This window comes from Aedes aegypti, chromosome 1 (genome assembly GCF_002204515.2).
Source record: "Aedes aegypti strain LVP_AGWG chromosome 1, AaegL5.0 Primary Assembly, whole genome shotgun sequence".
NCBI classification, from domain to species: Eukaryota; Metazoa; Arthropoda; class Insecta; order Diptera; family Culicidae; genus Aedes; species Aedes aegypti.
In genome coordinates this window covers 13,411,443-13,433,812 of record NC_035107.1, presented here as the reverse complement: position 1 = coordinate 13,433,812, position 22,370 = coordinate 13,411,443, and the positions used below count along the sequence as shown (strand labels likewise).

At 41.2% G+C, this 22,370-nt stretch overlaps 1 protein-coding gene and 1 long non-coding RNA gene across 5 annotated transcripts in view; both read left to right on the top strand.

Moving 5' to 3' along the window:
* LOC5569470 (probable phosphorylase b kinase regulatory subunit alpha) overlaps positions 1–22,370 on the top strand; it is a 74,961-nt gene that overhangs the window by 8,308 nt on the left and 44,283 nt on the right. For 2 of the 4 annotated variants that reach the window (XM_021838967.1, XM_021838965.1), the window contains exons 3-5: positions 11,805–12,920; positions 14,893–15,216; positions 16,293–16,440. In XM_021838967.1, the coding sequence (XP_021694659.1) occupies positions 11,805–12,920; positions 14,893–15,216; positions 16,293–16,440 (1,588 nt within the window). Of the gene's footprint in view, positions 1–11,804; positions 12,921–14,892; positions 15,217–15,399; positions 15,548–16,292; positions 16,441–22,370 lie in introns of all 4 variants that reach the window. The other 2 variants (XM_021838966.1, XM_021838964.1) reach the window with 1 other exon arrangement.
* LOC110674746 lies at positions 7,146–7,998 on the top strand. Its single transcript, XR_002499155.1, has 2 exons — positions 7,146–7,641; positions 7,717–7,998. It is a non-coding gene; the product is annotated as an uncharacterized LOC110674746 (long non-coding RNA).

Here is a 22,370-nt window from a genome sequence, read left to right as displayed (position 1 = left end):
ATCTGCTCGTTATGTGATGATTACTGATTTAAACATCGAACAGATGCCACAAGTTCTCGATAATGTCGAGATTTGGAGATTGTCTCGGCAGATTGATGATTGATGGGCATTTTTTTCATCAAGCTTTCGATGGGGACGGACCTGGTGTAGTGGTTAGAACACACGCCTCTCACGCCGAGGACCTGGAATCGAATCCCATCCCCGAGATAGCCACTAAACGACTTCCTTCGGAAGGGAAGTAAAGCCGTTGGTCCCGAGATGAACTAGCCCAGGGCTAAAAATCTCGTTAATAAAGATAGATAAAAAAATCAAGCTTTCGGTTTTGCTGCTGTTTGTTGCAGATTTTTATCCTGGTAGAATTAATGCCAATTTTTTTTAGATAAGATAAATAAGTAAATTAAAAGCCATTTTTTACGCTAGGCTTTCGATTCTTCTTCAGTGAATCAAGATAGACGTATTGAGCCATGATCCCGTCGATAAAGTGCAAGTTACAAACATCAGATGCTGGCATGAAGCTTCAAACTATCACGGAACTACCACCATGCTTAGCAGTTCCACAAAGATTTTTCATTTTCAGTTCTTCATTCGGTTTCCGCCAAACCATAACCCTGTCGTCAGATCCGAAAATATTGAACTTGCTCTCATCTGTGAATAGTAAGTGCTTTCCGAAGTTGAAATCCTTTCCAACGTGTATTTCTGTAAACTCCATATGACATTTCATGTGCTTCGGTGATATAAACGTCTTCCGACTTGCAACTCGGCCATGAAACGTTATGTTTTCGAAGCACTCTACGCACACTTTCTGGCTTTATGAGATACTTTTTCTGAGATACCTGCTTTTTGTGATAGTTTTTCGCTTCAATTGCGAGTTTCGGTTCACTTATCTTGGGGTCAGCATTAACCTGGCGAAGAAGCTAAAAATCAACCGCTCCATTGATAATTTTCTTCAACGATGTTTTGAGTTTGTTTTTACTTCAATGGTTAATTTTGTAGCGATTTATTATACTCTACACGGTAATACGCCTTTTTCCAACAAATTTGGTGATATTCAGTTTATTTATGCCATTTTTGTGTAGTTTTATCTTAAGTTATCTGACGATGTCTGTTTATTTCGTGCCATTTTTATGGGAATACTCTAAAAACCTGAACCTTTCTTATTCTTGCATAGCAGACCGTGCTTGAATGTATGTGTGTGCGCGAATTAAAGAAATGATATGAATGAAAACTGTATAATATTACCCCAAAAATCATGCATAACGGCAAGGTTGACGATTTTCACTGTGACCTCGTTATTGACTATTTTCACAAATTTAGAGCTTAATTTATTATTTTGATGTTCAATGACTTGAATTGCATACAATTATCAAGACCCTTGCCGAAGTAACGTAACGAGCTATTGAATTTGAATTCTCGTTTTATTCATGAATAGTACGAATTACTTTTCTGGTAATGTTCAAGGTGGACGATTTTCACTGTGACTCACTGTAAATGTTATCGCAATTACTTAAAATAGCCTTTGAACAGTTCGACATTAACAATGTAGGATAACTTTTTAAAATTGAGGCTACATGAATCACATTACTTACCACGGTGAATCCTGATCATGTACATAGCTTCCACTAACTTCTTGTTGTGAAAATCATTTTTTTTATAGATTTCTCGCACTTCTAGCAAAAGTTAGAAATATTCACCATCCACGGCTGTCTTGGCGCCGATTGGGATTTGGCTCTGTGGTTTTCATTCGTATGTCTTCTATAACTACTCCGGTTCACTTGAGCTGTTGTGAAAGAAAAAAAAAAGAGGAAAAAACTCATTCACACCACATATAATCGGCTTTTGGAAAAAAGCCTATGTGTCCCCCGGAACTACCTCATGGTATTACTTCGGGAAACGGGGGCTTTAAACTTTTAACGCCGCCATACTTTAAGCTCTCCGTTTCCGTTTCCACATCGACAGACTTGGGATAAGACGATGTGTCCATCTGCCAGTCGTAGCTAGAACCCACTGGTGCTGCCATTTTCTGATGGTGTCAGCACGTTCTCTTTCTCGGACTCCTCTTGTGTGGCGGTCCGCGTAGCACTCGCGATCTTCCTCGAGAAGAAGGCTGATAGGTATCATCCCTGCTATCACAAAGACTGCCTCCGATGAAATGGTGCGGTACGAACTTTAAACCCGCATAACCATCAACCTATCCAGCTTTTTACGCTAGCATGCCTTAATATTTGAATGACCCCTTTCTGACATCTCTTGGCAACACTATAATTTTTTATAGTTGGATCACAGCAACCTTCGTGGCGGAGCAAATTATTGTTGTTGACGAACGTGTTTCCAGGAGACCAAACCAAAAGGTGTTTCCAAAAAAAATCATATTTTATTCTTAACTTTTACCCATATTATTTGATTTAATTCATATTTATATTAGGTGCCCGCTTTCAGAAATTGATTGATTCTATAATAATAAATCTTCGAGCTGATTCGCCAATGATCGAAGAAGTGAAGTATTATGCTCCACTAACACAAAAGACCATCTGAGCCTTGATGTAGCCTGGATCTGAGCCTGGATGGATAATTTTCATTAATAATCAAGAAAACTGATTTAATTTGTCTTTGACTAGCAGAACTGTTAATGTGAATAGGGACGAAAAACAGGTTATTCGTTATTCATAACTTCGTGTGGGATCTAGTGCCATCCATTGTTACCAATAATGTTATAATTTAATATTCATCTAGGAAGTTTGTGGGAATAGAGATAATATTGCGATCAGGGAGGACTTTCTTGGCCTTCACAAATGCGAGGAAGTTGGCGCTGAGGGTTTCGGTCGTTCCGCTAAAGTAGAATAAGGTCGCAACAGCATAGCGCACGGCTGCTTGCCATGAACCTTAAAAATTGATAATACTTTCCTTGCTCAGAAAATGAAACCTGCTGATTTCCATGCAAAGCTATCAGTTTGTAGCGGGTTTAAGCAAAATTTTAGAACTTTGATTTCTCGATAGCCAATTAATTAGTGCCTTGCTTGCGTAGAAAAGCGCTCAATATTCATATTTGTATGTTTTCCACAATCCACACCGAATAGTCCGACCATCCAAAAATTGTATGGGAACTCGTTCACACCAGGAAACTTTCAATGGATCCTAATCATTGGTTGCCTAAAATCATACGAAATAATAAAAAATTATAAGAAAATGGTTTATCTCAATATAAAAAGTTGAACACGAAAATAATTTTGTTGCAAAACACATCGAGTGAAAATTAATGACAGTTCAATCAACAACATAAAATCATTGCCTGCTAAGACTTGACTATAAAATTTGTAGCCAAGAATTGACAAAATTGAAACACCCCTTGTTGATTTATAGCTAGCGTAAAAAGCTGGATACGTACTGCTCAGACGAGATCGATTAAGGGATCAGTAAGGAAACTGAAGATTTGTAAGTAAAAATCAAAATATATAGCAGTTAAAGTTGCCCTGATACTACAGCCCTGTGGTACCGCTGCTATAAAATTCAGTCCGAACACTGCTTTTTCACAGACATTGTCGATATGTTTGTTGAAGTTAAGTCGATCATCAATCATCACCCCCAGAAGCTCAACTTCTCGCTTCGAGTCGATGATGCAATTAACAACCGTGATTCTTGCTTGCTGCACTACCTTACGATTGCTGATCATAACCACTTCAGTTTTGTGGTGAGCTATCGCCAGCTTTTTGCCCTGCATCCAATCTTCTACAGTCTCGATCGTCTAGGTGGCGAGTACCTCCACCTCCTCTCTTGATTCACCGACTACCAATAGCACCACGTCGTCCGCAAAGCCAACAATCTTTACGACTCTGGGAAGATTCAATTTCAAGACATCATCGTACATAATATTCACCAGAGTCGGGCCGAGAATAGAGCCCTGAAAAACGCCCGCCGTAATTTGAATACTTTTTACTCCTTGGTCTGTTTCGTATATCAGTAACCGGTTCTGAAAATAGCTCTTCAGAATGCGGCAGATGTACTCAGGCACTCTCATGCTATGCAACGAATCGGCGATTGCTTTCCAGCTAGCACAGTTGAAAGCGTTCTTCACGTCTAGGGGCTCCTGGGGTAATATGCACTGCCGAGGCAAAACGCACCCTGTCAGTTTCTCTGAAATAAACGAGTTTTGAGAGAAAAACACTATGCGGATCGATGAAACGTTGCAAATTGTTGACACCCTGAGAATTTGATACATTTTGGAAAACTTAACAAGGAGATAGAGCAATAAATTCGAAAAGCACGATTCTGATGTAACTTTCCAGATCATTTCACTTGTTGTTTTGAGAGGGATGAATTGAGAATTTTCACAACCTTTCACCATAAAACAGATGATTAGATACTGGATAAGTTGTTGATTACATGATTTGGCAAAATAACACAACGATTTCTATTTTTCATAACATTTTCTGTTAAGCGCTCGGTTGGGGCAACATGCACTCCATCGGTTGGGGCAGAACGATCCAGTCCAAAATAAACTACAATCACGAAAGTTAGGTTATTTGAAGTCTTTACCAACGTATTTATGCACAATTATATCATCTTATACACGAAAACTATCAAAAACTCGTGTTTTTATGATAAATAAAATTACGTTTAAAACACGATGGTGCATCTTGCCTCATTGTTGTGGTGCATCATGCCCCTTTGTTTAGGTGCGTCTTGACTCAATGTTGTGGTGCGTTCTGCCCCAAAAAGCGGTGCATCGTGCCCCACATAAATCCTAATTCACGCAAAAGTAATGTTTAAAAAAAGTTAAATTTCCCAACAATCTAAATTAATTATGATGAAAATTCGCTCAACACCATGTAGGGTGAACCCAAACCAACTAGATTCGTGTATTAAAACACTACATACATGTTGTTTAGTATTCCTTTCGGCACATTTTCCTTAAGTGGTGCATATTACCCCAGGAACCCCTACTATGATCACCGCACAACAACGGTTTCCTCTCCTTTTCTGCTTCTGAGCTGCCTCCATGGTTTCCACAACAGTTTGGATAGCGTCCGCAGTAGACCTTCCTTTCCGGAAGCCGAACTGCATATTCGACAGCCCGTTCTCGTTCTCCGTATGCTTCGTAAGCCTGTTCAGGATTACTCTCTCGAGCAGTTTGCTGGACGTATCCAGCAAGCATATCGGCCTATACGCTGAAGATTCGCCAAGCGGTTTACCCGGCTTTGGCAGCAACACCAACTTTTGTCGTTTCCAGGAAAGTTGCCATCGTCAATGCAGTTCTGCAGCGTGGTCCTGAACATATCGGGGTTCTCGAGGATCGCTGTTTTCAGAGCCAGATTTGGGATTCCGTCTGGGGCCTTCTTTGTGTCCAAGGCTTTCGCTACACCGATCAACTCCTCATTTGTTACTCGAGATTCTTCGTAGTCTCCATCATGCACTCCGCAAGGAGTGGGCGGCCAGGTTGTGGCATCGTGCTGCGGGAAGAGTCTGTCAATAATAACCTTCATTCTCTCCGGGCACTTTTCCGGTGGCATTATTGGTCCTTTTAACCTCGCCATGGCTACTCTGTATGCGTCGCCCCACGGATTCGCGTTTGATTTGTGGCAGAGTTCTTGAAGACAAGCTTTTTTTTACTAAGCCTGATTTCGCTTTTAAGGGGGCAGGATCCGTCATCGATTTCGGAATTTTCAAAAGCAGTTTTTTCGTTCAAAATCAAGAAAATTTACAAGAAAATGTGTTCACTGTATTCTATTCTTCAACCGAAACACAGTGAACACATTTTCATCGAATACTTTTTAGTTCTGAACAGAAAAACTGCTTTTGCAGTCTCGATGATGACGATGATTACGATGACGGAACGTTGATCGTTAAGTGCGGATCTTGCCGCTCTGTAGACTAGCCTACGTTCCTCTCTTTCAGCGTTGTTGTAAGCCCGCTGCATCGTCCTTCTGGCTCGTAGGCAGCTTTCACGTAGATTGGCAATGGTCGAGTTCCACCAGTAGTCTGGATGGCGACCGTTAGCTGGTTTCCCAACTCTCGGCATGGTAGCATCGCACGCACGAGTTAGTGCTGCCGTTAATTCGTCTGCACTGAGTCAGCGCTTCGACGAACACGTCCTTCTTGAAATCCGCCGTTTTCCGCCTTCGTACGTCTGTCTGACTTTCGCAACATACTGGCTGGAACCTGCCCCCGATGCGGTACCGGTATACTCTTCGCACACTCTCCTCCAGTTCATGTGTCTTGCTAGCCCCGGGCTTTCTTTCCTGTGAAAACCATGGAGATGCAGAGGTGATCTCGGTCTCTAATAGCAATGGACGTCACACTAACATTCCTGCCCTTCCCCGATAACCGTAAGGACGTGACCAGCGCCGTTATTGACATTACCAAGTTTGGAGTTCTCAAAATTGTACATTGAAGATGGTATGCTACTCCCAAGCTGCATCTGTTGGTTTCTTGTGCAATTTTGATTATTCTGGTCAATCACGGAGTAGCAACTACGAATTGTACGGTTATTGTCCGATCACGGACACTTGACGGATGGGCAACTCCTTCCTCTGAAGAGAGTGCCAGCGGGAACAACAGCTGACGATAGCTCGACTCGGTGAATACTTTCTTCACAACTCAATAGCCTTGAAAAAGACTGTTTTTCTTTCGGTTGTCCAAGGAGAAACACTTTTAACTTCAACCTTTACCGATGTTTATTCAACGATTATTAAAAGAAAACTGATGATCCGGAAACAAACTCATTGACTTATATATTATTACTCAATTCGCCACCCACAAAAGATATTATAGTACAAGATAGAGATTGTCGCTAGTGTTCGCATTGTTTGCCTTGCCGAACCATCCTTGCATCTGGTGGGTACATAACTGTTAAATTCAAAAGCGAATGTGTTAAGGCCAAACATTTTGTTACTCTACAGCAATTACTTTGAACCTCCGCTTACGCTCCTTTTTACGACACAAATCTCAATCGTTAATGAAAATATGCATTTAATATTAGTTTTCATTAATTGGTATACAATTTACTTATAGGAAGAAAACAAATTATCTCTTTATATTACTATTTTTGTGACGATTTGTGTTTTTGAAAACGGCGCGCAGCAGTGGCAGTGTAAACATTTGGACTCTACACATTTTGACCTTAAAGGCGGCAGCGGAGCTGTCCCGTGTTTTGCTACACTCAAAATAATCTAAACGTCATTACTACGTGGAAACTCACGTAGGTTCATGATAATGAACCTTCCTCTGACTTTACCTGACTAAGGTAACAGTTACCGTTTCATAAATTAACGTTATTTGTTGCTTTGATAGTTTTCACTGCATCAACCTATCGACCTTACGTGAAATCTACGTACATGCTTTAATTCATTCCAAACGTGTTCATCTTCGATTCATTTTGTGTTTTATCAAATGTAAAGATGGCGTCAAGTGAAAATAAACATAAAGATTTGATGGACTTCCAATTAATTTAATTAGTTACCTATATTAAAGTTATTATTTTAAATGTTGTAGTAAGGATTCCATTAATTAGAATGTTACTTCTCAATAGATCATCGGGCCATTTTTTTTCTGAGTCGCATCATTGTTAGCAATGCGGGTCAAATTGGTACGTGGTACTGGAAGAGCTGATGCTGGTCAAAATGGTTTTCCCGTTTTTGAAATTTAAACGTGAGTAAAGTTTTTAATTTAGTAATGATTTCAAAAATAACTATATTTGTTCCCGATATTCTTTCTCTGAAACAGAAACGTTGCCTTTAACTATGTGCCGAAGGATTTTCGAGAACATCGAGTCGAAACACACACAGACACACACCAAAACCAGACTATCTTGTTACCTGATTGTGTGAAATACCTTATTTTGATCAAAACCGATGGTTCAATAAATAAAAGTAAAACTTTATGTATTACTCGTTTTATTGAAAAATAACGTTATTTAAAAATAACAATGCGAAAGCAGCATTGCACCTACACAGAATTTTAGTACAGTTTACCGGGAACATACCTTAGGTTCTATTCAACTACTTGGTCAAATATACGAAAAAACACGTAGCTGTTACACGTGCCTTTGATGGAATGGTACAAGTTCATTTGTTCATTGGTTCATTCTTCATCACCTACGTTCCCCGTAAGAGCTACGTGAAAAGTGCGATGAAAAAAAAACCACGTATGTTTCCACAAAACAATGACGTTTGGATTATTTTGAGTGTACTCTTTTTCAGACACGCTTAACAAGATCCACGCAGCGCATGTGTTCGAACTTCACAGAATGAGGCAACCAATGCAGAACTGGCTGAATGAGTGAATATTGTGTATAAGTCGCACTCATTCTGTGAGTTGCCAATGGCCAACAAGCTGTGTGCGAATCGAAGGAAACGGAAGTCATCACACACTTAGATTTGATTACCGAAGTCGGTAAAATTTTACTGGGTTTTCGAACAGCAGAGTTAACTCAGTAAAAATTATAGTGGTTATCACGCTCAATGGTATGAGTGCCCTAATGTAGATGTAGTAGTGAACCTTAGAGGAAAACAATATGCACTCTGTCTCGAAAAACACCCAGAATCCGGGTATAAATTTTGCAAATTGAGTAATATTTCCATATGCATTTTGATGAGTCTGGAAAGCGTGTGCAAGTTTCTTTGAGGAAAACAAAAACAAACTGTGTATGACGAGCGTGTGCTAGTCTACGTGTGTTCAAATGTCACTCAGCTCTATTGCTACCGAAAACTCCATAAAGCTATAGATTCATGCGCTGTCAAACAATGCTGATTATGTCAGTAGTTTTTGCTGCACATACAATGCTGTCTTTTTCGGTGAAATTGGTTTATTTACAATAATTTGCTGATTTTCTCGGCTTATTAAATGAAACCCAGTATGCCTAATAATCGTTTTGCTTCTTAGATTTATTGAATTGTGCATTTCATCAACCATAAATTCCGTCCAAGCACTTTCTTCGCGGATCTTTGCAACAACAAATACGTATGCCAGCTCCTCATGGTGGGATTCAACAAAAGGCACCAAAAATTTGGTTTGCGTAGCAGAACAGGATTACTGACGATCGCAGAATCTCAAAAAGATTCGTTCACTCGATTATTTCTAGGAATGTGTTAGATCGCGATGGAATTTGAAAAGGAATTACAGGAAACTATTGGGAGTAGCGCAGAAATAAACGACTTGCTCGTGTAAAGGTTGGAACCTGGGAGGGAGGTACCGATACTACACACGAAATATACAACAACGTTTGTTTGAACTGCAAGATAACTCCAGCTTGCCAACAACAATCAAGGCAGGCTTGGGGAAAACCGCTAGTTTTCTTTTGTTGTGTACTTTCGATCTTTCCTGACAAACATGGAAAAAGGGCCACAGTTTTCTATGCAATAAATCATAATTTTCATTGGAAAAAGTAAAACGATGCGTTTTTCAATGCTTTATATTCAATCAGTTGGAAGGTGCTCACGTGACATTACTTACATTTTGTGTATGAATTGATTTTCATTCAATTTTTGTCACTTTTGATCAAATGCGAAAATGTGTTTTAATCAGTTACGCGCTTTTTCCATATTAGTCCAATGATTGAGATCTGGGCTCACAGTGACAGTTCGTGACAGCGGAATCTCGGCTCACTATGACGTACAGAAATTTTGTATTGGTTTCTCCCTCCCAGGATGGAACAAGAATAAGGAAATTTATTTTTCTAATAAGCGGTTTCTTCACCACCGCTTAGGCCTTAAACCTGGTTTAATCGTATGGGTAAACGTAGTTTACGGCTTAAGCGAAGGTGAAGAAATCGGCCCTAAGTCTAACGTCACATAAATCATGGCTTACTACAAATGTTTTCACAACACTACTCCTTAAGCCAATTATTGTGTGATTCCCATGGCTCGTCGATTCCGCTCCAGCTTAAGGCGAAGTAGGCCGTCATTGAAATTTGTACGCGTCGTTGATGATTGTTGCTCATTCATCTCACAATTTTGAATCAAAGAAAATCAGTTGGTTTTGCACTGACACAGCTGAAAAAGTATCAGCATATTTCTTGCATGCTAGCGCGTACAGTGATACTTTGTCAAGCCAATATAAACTATCAAGACTGAGTTTTATCACTTTGAAATGCAAGCTGACAAGTCATCATTGTTGCCAAAATGAATGACGGGCTACTTAGCCTTAATACGTTGTAGTGGTTTCGTGAGCCCGTCAGCTATTTGGTCTTCTGTGCTAACGTACGTGATGTTCACTATCTTCCGATCCAAAGCGTCTCGAATATAGTGATGTCGTATATCTATATGCTTCGTTCTGGTGTATATCCGCCATTCTTAGCAATACAGATAGTGCTTTGATTATCGCAGTACAAATCGATCGGTTGTTTCCTTCCAAACTGTGATTGCAGTCCTTGCCACCACGAATCCTCTTGTACTGCTGCGGACAACGCCATGTACTCTGCTTCGCAGGTAGACAACGCCACGGTTGATTGCCTCTTGCAGCTCCAGGATACCGCTCCTCCTTGTAGTAGAAACATGTACCCACTCGTTGATTTCCGGTCATCTGCGTCAGCGGCCCTATCAGCATCAGAATATCCCGTGATCTCCTCGTTTCCGGCTCTGGAGTTCTGAAGCTTCATTGCCGACGTCCCTCTGAGGTACCGCATCAGATGTTTGACGGCCTGCCAGTGACTCGGTCCGGGGTTGGTGTTGAATCTGCTCAATTGGTTGACGGCAAACAAGATGTCTGGTCTAGTGCATTGGGCAAGGTACATCAGGCACCCAACAGCTTCTTGATATGGTACCGTTGCCATTTGCTCGACTTCTTCCTTGGTTTGCGGTGACATATCCTTGGTCAGCTTGAGGGCTGCATTCATCGGTGTCGGAGTGGCCTTCGAATCTTGCATCTTGAACCAGGCCAAGACTGATTCGACATATCCTTCTTGATCGAGAGCTATGCCATCCTCCGTGCGTGTGATTCGGATCCCCAAGCAACTTTTTGCTGGTCCGAGGTCCTTCATGTGAAACATGCAGCTCAGCTTTGTCTTGATTTCGTTCTTCCAGTCTTCATCGTTCGAAAACAGCTTCAGATCGTCCACGTAGATTGCGATGAACAGAATCTTTCCGTTGTTGATCTTGTGGTACAAGCACGGATCGTACTTCGATTGCTTCATACCCAACTTCTTGAGTGCTGCATCCAGTTTTGCGTTCCATACGCGACTTGACTCTTTCAGCCCATACAGAACTTTGTTCAAATGGCACACCATCTGTTTGATTGCATTTATTAAGAAAATCTAAAGTTTCATAGATATTTTTTCAATCTTGTCATATGAATGTTTTGAAGCTTAATCATAATTTTATAACCCAAGTATATAAGTAAAAAATTAAAGAAGTTTGATAAAAAATAATTTATGCAATTTTTTTCAGCGCCTTTCTTTTAACGAACTTGATTCAAAATGATACGTCCACTAGCTAGAACCCCTCCCTCCCCCTCGTCACACTTCGTCACAAATACGTGAAGACCCCCCTCCCTCCTAAAAAGCTACGTCATTTATGGACGACCCCTTAAGGTACGCTCATGCGTTTTGTAGCACCCTTCCAGGGAGGAGTTCGATTCTCCAATATCTCGCTTTCCTTTCCATTCTCATCGGATATATGATAAAATAGGCCCAAATATGACGATGGTACAACTCTTCCAATTGGCAGGGAACGTGCTTCTTGTGCCGGCCTTGTGTGTCTCTAAATCTCGATTGCCGGACTCGTACACCTTTGGAAGCACTGCTATATTTTGGTGTGTCGCTAATCGCCTCTCAATGTCATATCGATTAACGCCCGGTCTCTGCTTCTCTTTTTCAGATTCGAGACAACGTCTACTGCATCCTGGCAGTTTGGGGGCTGTCGATGGCGTACAAGAAGATTGCCGACCAGGATGAGGATCGGGCCAAAGCGTACGAGCTGGAGCAGTGCTGCGTCAAGTTGATGCGAGGCCTCCTGATGGCCATGATGAACCAGAAGGACAAAGTGGAGCGGTTCAAAACCACTCAGAATCCGTTGGATTCGCTCCATGCCAAGTACTCGAGCAAGAATGGCCAACCGGTCGTGGGAGACGAAGAGTGGGGCCACCTGCAGATCGATGCCATTTCGCTGTATTTGCTGATCCTGGCCCAGATGACCGCTTCCGGGCTGCAGATCGTGTTTTCGCTGGACGAAGTGTCGTTCATTCAGAATCTGGTATTCTACATTGAGTCGGCTTACTGCATCCCGGATTATGGAATCTGGGAACGAGGGGACAAGTCCAATCATGGACAAACGGAGCTGAACGCCAGCTCGATCGGTATGGCCAAAGCGGCCCTGGAGGCTATGAATGAGTTGGACCTGTTTGGAGCTCGTGGCGGTTCCGGCAGTGTGATTCACGTGCTGGCCGATGAGGCTCACAAATGTCAAGCCGTGCTCCAGTCGATGCTTCCGAGAGAATCCAATAGTAAAGAGTTGGATGCGGGGCTGCTCTCGGTAATTGGGTTCCCTGCTTTTGCTTGCGATGATCCGCAGTTGATCGAGGCCACTCAGGAAGCGATCATCAATCGGCTTCAGGGACGGTTCGGCTGCAAGCGGTTCCTCCGCGATGGCTACAAAACGCCCAAGGAGGACAACACGCGGCTGTATTACGAGCGCTGGGAGTTGCGCATGTTTGAGAACATTGAATGCGAATGGCCGCTGTTCTTCTGCTATCTGATTCTGAACAAGGAGTTCCAGCACGACAAGGAATCTGTGCTGGAATACACGCAGAAGTTGGAGGACATTCTGGTGAAAACCGAGGAAGGGATGCGACTGGTGCCGGAATTGTATGCCGTGCCGGCGGACGTGGTTGGAGCTGAGTATAAGAACCCTGGATCGCAGCAACGAATGGTCGTGGGACGGTGCCCTTTCCTGTGGGGTCAGTCGCTGTTCATCTTGGGGAAGCTGCTTCAAGAGGTGAGCCAATTTCGATTAGATTTAAATTAATATTTCTATTTGATTTGGATTGGGATTTCATTTCGTTCTCGATTGGATTGGATTGATTTGGATTTTTATTGAATTTGCATTGGATTCGGATTAGATTTGAATTGGATTTGGATTTAAATGTGGATCGTTGAATCGAAACGTTGAAATGAATTGTTGAATCGAATCGATGCAATGAATCGAATCGTTGAATCGAATTGTTGAATCTAATCTTTGAATCGAATCATTGAATTGAATCGTTGAATCGAATCGTTGAATATAATCGTTGAGTCGATTCATTGAATCTAATCGTTGAATCGAATCGTTGAATTGGATCGTTGAATCTAATCGTTGAATCTAATTGTTGAATCGAATCGTCGAATCGAATCATTGAATGGAATCGCTGAATCTAATCGTTAGAACTAATCGTTGAATCGAATCTAATCGTTGGAACTAATAGTTGAATCGAATCGTTAAATCGAATCGTTGAATCTAGTCGTTGAATCGAATCATTGAATTGAATTGTTGAATCTAATCGTTGAATATAATCGTTGAATCGAATCGCTGAATCTAATAGTTGGAACTAATCGTTGAATCGAATCGTTGAATATAATCGTCGAATCGAATCGTTGGATATAATCGTTGAATTTAATCTTTGAATCGAATAGTCGAATCGGATCATTGAATTTAATCCTTGAATCGAATCATTGAATGGAATCGCTGAATCTAATCGTTGGAACTAATCGTTGAATCGAATCTAATCGTTGGAACTAATTGTTGAATCGAATCGTTAAATCGAATCGTTGAATCCAGTCGTTGAATCGAATCATTGAATTGAATTGTTGAATCTAATCGTTGAATATAATCGTTGAATCGAATCGCTGAATCTAATCGTTGGAACTAATCGTTGGATCTAATCGTTGAATCGAATCGTTAAATCGAATCGTTGAATCGAATCGATGAATATAATTGTTGAATCGAATCTTTCATTATAAATCCAAATCCAATCCAAATCCAATCCAAATCCAATCCAAATCCAATCCAAATCCAATCCAAATCCAATCCAAATCCAATCCAAATCCAATCCAAATCCAATCCAAATCCAATCCAAATCCAATCCAAATCCAATCCAAATCCAATCCAAATCCAATCCAAATCCAATCCAAATCCAATCCAAATCCAATCCAAATCCAATCCAAATCCAATCCAAATCCAATCCAAATCCAATCCAAATCCAATCCAAATCCAAATCCAATCCAAATCCAATCCAAATCCAATCCAAATCCAATCCAAATCCAATCCAAATCCAATCCAAATCCAATCCAAATCCAATCCAAATCCAATCCAAATCCAATCCAAATCCAATCCAAATCCAATCCAAATCCAATCCAAATCCAATCCAAATCCAATCCAAATCCAATCCAAATCCAATCCAAATCCAATCCAAATCCAATCCAAATCCAATCCAAATCCAATCCAAATCCAATCCAAATCCAATCCAAATCCAATCCAAATCCAATCCAAATCCAATCCAAATCCAATCCAAATCCAATCCAAATCCAATCCAAATCCAATCCAAATCCAATCCAAATCCAATCCAAATCCAATCCAAATCCAATCCAAATCCAATCCAAATCCAATCCAAATCCAATCCAAATCCAATCCAAATCCAATCCAAATCCAATCCAAATCCAATCCAAATCCAATCCAAATCCAATCCAAATCCAATCCAATCCAATCCAAATCCAATCCAAATCCAATCCAAATCCAATCCAAATCCAATCCAAATCCAATCCAAATCCAATCCAAATCCAATCCAAATCCAATCCAAATCCAATCCAAATCCAATCCAAATCCAATCCAAATCCAATCCAAATCCAATCCAAATCCAATCCAAATCCAATCCAAATCAAACCCAGATCCAATCCAATTCATATTCAAATTCACTCTTATGGTTCTTTTCCAGGGATTCCTGGCAGTTGGTGAGCTCGATCCGTTGAATCGTCGGTTGGGTGCCCAAAAGAAACCGGACGTCGTCGTCCAGGTGGTCATCCTGGCCGAAGACAACGACATCCGGGACAAGCTGGCCGAGCACGGCATCCAGGTGCAAACCATCGCCGATGTGACTCCGATCGAAGTGCAGCCGGCTCGAGTGCTGAGTCACCTCTACACGTATCTTGGCCGGAACAAGAAACTCGGCCTCAGTGGTCGTAAATCGCGAGACGTCGGTATTCTCAGTACCAGTAAGCTGTATTCCCTCAAGGATCGCATCTTTGCCTTCACTCCTCAGGTGAGTATCTTGGGTTGCAAGTTTGGTTTGGTCCTAGATCTTCTTGAACAACGGCCCACACGCGCGCCGCACCGTCCGTTTTTCCCGAGTAACCCCCTTTCTTGCAGCGCTTGTTTTGAGTTTAGTTTATGAGACACCCATATAGCTAATGCCACTCCACTGTCACACGAATATGTCGTCTAGTTTTCGGACGTGAACCGCTTCTACATCGCGTCGGACAACGAACTGATGATCGATCTGTTGAAGGGCGAGATAAACTTCCTGAAATCGGCCTGGCAGAATCTCCTCGGAAGGCCCCTGCTGACGCTGACGCTGAAGAACGTACATCTAGGTCGGTGCTCCGCGAACTGTGAATGAGTTCTTTTCTCCCCACCTCCTCTCTCTCACTCTGTAAAGCTCTCTGTACTATTTACATTGTTCCTTGTGTATGATTTCCGTTTACACTGATTTTCCTCATTTCACGTTCTACTACACTGTATCATATGATTTTCTTATGTTAATCTTTGTTTCTAAACTTCTAATCTATTTTCCGTTTTCCTACCCTTCCTGTACATAATTCAAAAACACCGCATAGATGGTAGTCGACTTCCTTGGGCTTCGCTTTCTCTTTGGTGGCCTTCCTATTAGTTTCTTTCTATCCAAACCCGGGAGCAGGGAAGCATGCCATTGCTTTCCGGATTTAGACTGTGCTTCTTACTTAGGCTGCACCTTAAATTTTTAAGTTAGTTAGCAAATAATGGGTTTAGCGGTTCTCACGGTACACAAACTTCCGCCTAACGACACCTGGATATGGGACAGCTCATCGCACTCTCGGCGCATTTTAGCCCATCGATTGCCGACCGCCAGACAGCCGAAACTTCGGAAACTTCCTCCTCTCCATCTCGATCCCGGAAATCGCACCGATTGGCAGTTTTCTTCCAGTTCAGTTGATTATTCTTTTAATTGGCAGTGTATCTTTCTCTCTCTCTTTCTCTCTTTTTTGCGTTTCTCTTCGAAAATTTTCCAAATCGGTAAATTTGAAAATCATCAAAAATCCAAACAAAAACAAAAATCGCATGGGATGCGGGTTTGCGTAGATCTTTGACCACGATGAGTACTATATGTCCCGCGATCCGTCGCTGCTGGTTAGCAATTTCATGGACATTCTCGCGTTCCTCAGCATTAGCTGGCACCATCTGCTTGGTCGGCCGACGATTACACTGACCGCCACCAACTGGCTCGTAGGTAATTAAGATGATCGCACACGATCCCATACTTACTTCTCTAGCACTACTTGCATATATAAACCTAGTTGAAATTATCGATATTCTTACTTAAAACCACTACCAACTACTACTACCACCACTACCTACATCAGTTAAACGTTCGTCTGCAAGTCGCTGGTTTACCATTTATCGCTCATCATATAGCCCATATACTAAAGATCACGTGCAGCTGCATCCATTCTGCGATCGTTCAGTTATCATACCCGCGCAGGTTTATTCCTTACGTTTCGTAGCAATTTGGTTCACTGTTCATTGTTCATGATCATCACTGTCACTGTTGGATTAGCTTATTCACATCGTATCGTCATCACCATGTGCCATTGCGAGTTTGGTGGGGATTTGCCGTTCAGTGTTCGGTGGAAATAGATTTTCGTTTGGTTTTATTTCTATATTGGATGTTCTAAATAGCTTTGCGATACTGTTTCATTGGTTCGGCCTTTGTTGGGATCTTATCTTGGACAATTTGAAAGGCTGTATAATGCGAGATAAAATAACACACACTATCTTCTCGGTGGATGGATTTGAGTTGATTGAAAGGTGGGAGCAGGATTACGATGAACATTTGAATGACGCCGAGAAAACAATTGAATGAATCTCATTAGCCTTCTACATTATTTGTCAATGCGATTTGATACTGGATCGCTTGTTAAGCGGTATTGTGTCGTCTGAAAGACGTTGAACTTTCCTTACTGTAGCCAAATGTTTGCATCAATGCTACTGGAGATGTCAATAGTTTGTGGGATCCTATTCACGAAATTGTGACCATAACGTCGTGGGACATGATTCGAACTGACCAACGATGAAGACACAGTAGCAGAGCTGAATAAAAGCGTATCTACCATAGAAAGAAAAGGCAACACTAAAAAAGTGCTGAAGCTGAAGGATCGGAATAATATGCGGAGGTTAAACGCAACTAATAGCGCTTTTGCCGGTAGCAAACAAGAAGGGGTACTATTATCACCAGATTGAAACAAACAGGTTGGACGAACACTCGAAATCATAGAGAACCTCGAACAAAGAGAATAAACAGATAATTGATGTAAAAGGCCTTCCTTAGCCGAGTGGTTAGAGTCCGCGGCTACAAAGCAAAGCCATGCTGAAGGTGTCTGGGTTCGATTCCCGGTCGGCCCCGGATCGTAATGGAAATTTCCTTGACTTCCCTGGGCATAGAGTATAGTCGTACCTGCCACACGATATACGAATGCGAAAATGGCAACTTTGGCAAAGAAAGCTCTTAGTTAATAACTGTGGAAGTGCGCATAAGCACAAAGGTGAGAAGCAGGCTTTGTCCTAGTGAGGACGTAATTTCAAGAAGAAGAATAAGAAGATGTAAAAGGCTCGTTACTTCCAAAAGTAGTACAATGAAATCTTTGCTTACAAAAGGAGCCGCCACGTAGAACCCTTGGAGCGACACGGAAATTCAGCATGGAGAGCAATCGCGAGCAGTCAACTTCGCTGTTCATAGGTTTAGTTTGGCAACTTGTTGAGTTATGTGTCGACGATCTAGTGGGATCTACCACAAAAGGCCGAATCACAAAAGGCCAAAAGCACAGAAGGCCGAAACATACAAAAGGCCGAGTCACAGAAGGCCGAATCACAAAAGGCCGAATCACAGAAGGCCGAATCACAGAAGGCCGAATCACGAAAGGCCGAGTCACAGAAGGCCGAGTCACAGAAGGCCGAATCACAGAAGGCCGAATCACAAAAGGCCGAATCACAAAAGGCCGAATCACAGAAGGCCGAATCACAAAAGGCCGAATCACGGAAGGCCGAAATTTTAAAATAAATTTTAGTGAAAGCTACAAACATTCAGCACATTTTTCTACAAAAAAAAAGGAAATTTTTACAGTAGGGTAAAGCGGGACAAGATGCGCAATGAACATTACTAGCTGAATAAGAGTGTATAGTTAGTGTTTTTTGGGTTCGTCAGCTGGTCTATTCTTAGCTGACAAACCCAAAAATATCTATAATTGGAGCTTAAGTAGTCGCGCTGTTGTGTTTTGTACAACATAAGTGTAAATACCTTGCGAAAAAAGGGTTTACAGTGTTCGATTTTGGCAACATGCCAAAAATTTTCATGTTGCCTAAAATGAAACGTTCCAAAATGTAATGGTTGTTTTTATTAAAACTTGTATCACCGTAATAATGACCACGAATTAAATTAACCTTAAGAAGGCCCATAGAACCATTGGAATTGACAGGATTTGTGACTGATTATGATCTATTTTTGGGTACATGAATTTCCGTGTTGCCAAATTTAAACCAAGTTAAAATCGTACGGGCACTGTACGATGAAAAGTATTGTTAGTAAACTTAGTATTCTTATGATCACTTAAACACTTGTTATACATCTCAGAAATCATTCTCCTGCTTGTTGCGTGAAAGACTATGTTGGCATTATACCGGGCTAACGCTTGCTGTCCGAACTCGCTGTCGCTCGTCGGACCTAAAAATGGAAAAACATCCTCTGTTTGCATTATACCGGGCAAACGCCTGGATTTGCTATTTGCATGACACCGAATAGATGCTATACACAACCTTCGTATATCTGAGACTTCGGCGGCCTTCTGCCGCCTCAGTTCCTCTATCCTCAATGCGCATGTAAATTTTGCACTGTTTATTAACATGACTGCATTTAAAAAAGCATGGACTTGTTCTTTTCATATCCAAGCTTTATTTTTTAGGTTTGTAACTTTAATTCGGCCTTCTGTGATTCGGCTTTTTGTGATTCGGCCTTTTGTGATTCGGCCTTTTGTGATTCGGCCTTTTGTGATTCGGCCTTTTGTGATTCGGCCTTTTGTGATTCGGCCTTCTGTGCATTCGGCCTTTTGTGGTAGGCTAGAATGTATTCGGCCTTTTGTGATTCGGCCTTCTGTGATAATCCCATCTAGTGTATCCAAATTTAGCAGCCTAAACAGCTATCCGAAAATGGCGGCAGATTCAGCGGATCATGCTAGGGAAGATTCCGTAGTGCTAGTTTGATAAACTTTCGTTGCACGCTTTCTAATCTCATGCTCCACGTTAGCTGATGAGGGATCCACACTTCCACAGCCCTTTCTAAGAGCTAAGAGTCTTCAGGCAATGTGGATCAGTGAAATCCTGGGAGATCTTTGCTATAAATCCCAGCTGACGATTAGCTTTCGCAATCGCATTGGATCGATTTAGATTCAAGGTGAGCTTATTGTCCAACAAGCGATCGCAAAAACTATCCGTTCTTTTAAAAACGACGTCATTCATAATCGTTCATTATCGGTCGAGTTATTCGATAAAACGACATAACTATACATTTGGGGACACTCAGCGTCAAACGGCTCCTTCGACACCAAACGATAAACATACCTACCCAACAACGTTTGCACACGAACGCATTGTTCCACTGTGCGTACGACAAAGTACAACTTAAGATCGTCAGCATATGCAAGTCTGCAACCATACCCTAGAATCAGCGTCACGTCGTTGAAAGTAAGAGAAACAGGAGTGGATCCAGGTTATTGACCTAAGGCACTCCAGACTGGCTCGACGACGTACAGGAATCAATTTTGACTCGCAGCGTTCTTCGGGTTAAATAGGAGTCTTACCATGATTATAGTCGGGTCGACGCGCCCAATTTGGATATTTTTGCCAGCAGAGTGTTGTCACGTCACCCCCCTGCAACAGTTCAACTGTGGGCGATGAATACTGTGGACACCACAGCGGTCGTCTGTATCGACCAATTCGCGTCTACGAAGGTAATTACCACAGTTGACCCTATGCGTGAAGCTCCGATTATTTTACATGGCAAAGCATAGGAAGTCAATTTTCAAATGCTTCTAAAAAATTCAAATCACTTCCTAATTAAATTCTGTTAAGTGTACGGAGTTAGACTATTGATCAACTATAGAATCAGCAGTATATTGAGAAAAAAATATAAAACTCAAAATTACATGTCTATAATGTAGCCCATCAAAAGTATATCAACATATACTGAAAAGATTTTAAATAACTATTGTAGTTAATTTTATATGAGCATTTAAAATTTCGCTTCCTATACCTTGCCGGGTAAAATTTTCGACGCTTCACGCATCGAGCAAACTTTTCCCAGATGGCAGCACCGTACCTTCGTCCACTCGAATACAGTGACCGTTGGAACGATGATAGCTAACGTAAAGAAGCATATGTATGATCAAAACAATGACTAATGGATTTAGTGTACACAAATGAAGTTCACATGCAATTCTTATCCTACCGTAAAATTGATTAAACTACTAATGAATTTAACTTAATTAGGCTTAATACTATTTGAACTTGAATGAATTGTTTATCCAAGTAAAAGTGAATTAAAATATCAAGAACTACGAAGCAAAATCAGCGTTCATATATCGATGCAAAGGTAAAACGCAATTTTCAATTAATTGTATGATATATGTAACCTAAAATAGACCCTTTCAGTTGGACGGAAAGATCCGGCTGACAGCGTAGACATATAGCACAAATAAGCCTTAAGTATTGGACCAAACAGTAAGAAATTATACCTTATATTCTAAACATGCAATTTGATAAACTTATAATTATAGTACGGATAGCGTTGTATCAAGGCCTGAAAAGTTGAGATAAGATACCTCTCCAACATAGAAGTTCACCAAAATTTGTAAGAAATTTGTTACCCTATTATATAAAATGCTAATAAACATTCGTTTTAGCTTTAAGCTAACCATTCATAAAAACTGGTTTGCTATTCAGGACTTTGGACGACTTCCCCACAACAAGTGTCGTGATTAAATGTGTCGAACGCTGCTTTAAAGTCAGTGTAAATCGACTCAAGCACCGTTCTTCAATTGTTCAAAGCAGATTCGTCGTCACTGAACGTCCAGGCATGAAGCCATGCTGATCAATATATAGCCCTTGGCTTTCATCAATATAGCACCGCTCACGATCATCTCGGACAACTTCGATACAGTAGAAAGGCTAATAATACCTCTCTAGTTAATAACATCCCGTTTCTCACCCTTTTTACGAACCGGAACTATGAATGACTGTTTCCAAGTCGCAGGGAAATTCGGATAACCGAAATGGTTGATTGAAAATTCAGCTTAGTGGATCGTCCAAAGCACTCATACATCGACAATACATGCATTTAAACTTTGTTAGCAGCTTGCGAGAACATCATGGGCGTAATTTGGAAAATATACAGATCTAAAAGGTCCGTAGGGACATCGAAAACAGCAGAATCCACCTTAGATGGGGTTGCGGGCTTCGTATCAAACACAGATGAGAAATGGGCGGCAACAAGTTCGCATTTCTCCGATGGTGCAGGGAACGACGAGATTCCGTTCTAGGTTCTCAAGCACATAAGTGAGCAACTTTATATACCGATTCATCGAGTACTTTTGAAGGTATCGGTGGACGAATAAATGCCCACAAGAAAAAGCACAGTTTGTAGTGTAAGAAGCTGTAGGCAAAAAGCCTTGAAAATAGCAAAACACCCATTGCTAAGGGTTGTTTAGTGATGAAAAATTCACAGTTTCTTGTAGCTTGATCGAAAGAGCACATTTTTCTTAGTGTGACATGATTTTATTGCGCTTTAATATCTTAATTTTGATAAAGTACCTAAATGATTAAAAACGATTTCATTCCGTCGACTCAATGACATTTCAATTAACAAAATGACAGCAGTGCGCATCGTACCTTCGTGCTGTGCGTACACGAATTCTCTCTGCTCTTGGAAGTTTTCTTAAAAACTACCTAAAGCAATAAAACAGTACTTTTCAGTGCTAAAATTAAAAACGGTACTTTTCAGTGCTACTAAAACAGTACTTTTCAGTACTATTTTTCTACTATTGATCCCTTTACGATCCTTGTTTGGACCCGTGCCTTCGATTTTTCGTTGGACCCGTTGGCGAAAGCTAGCGG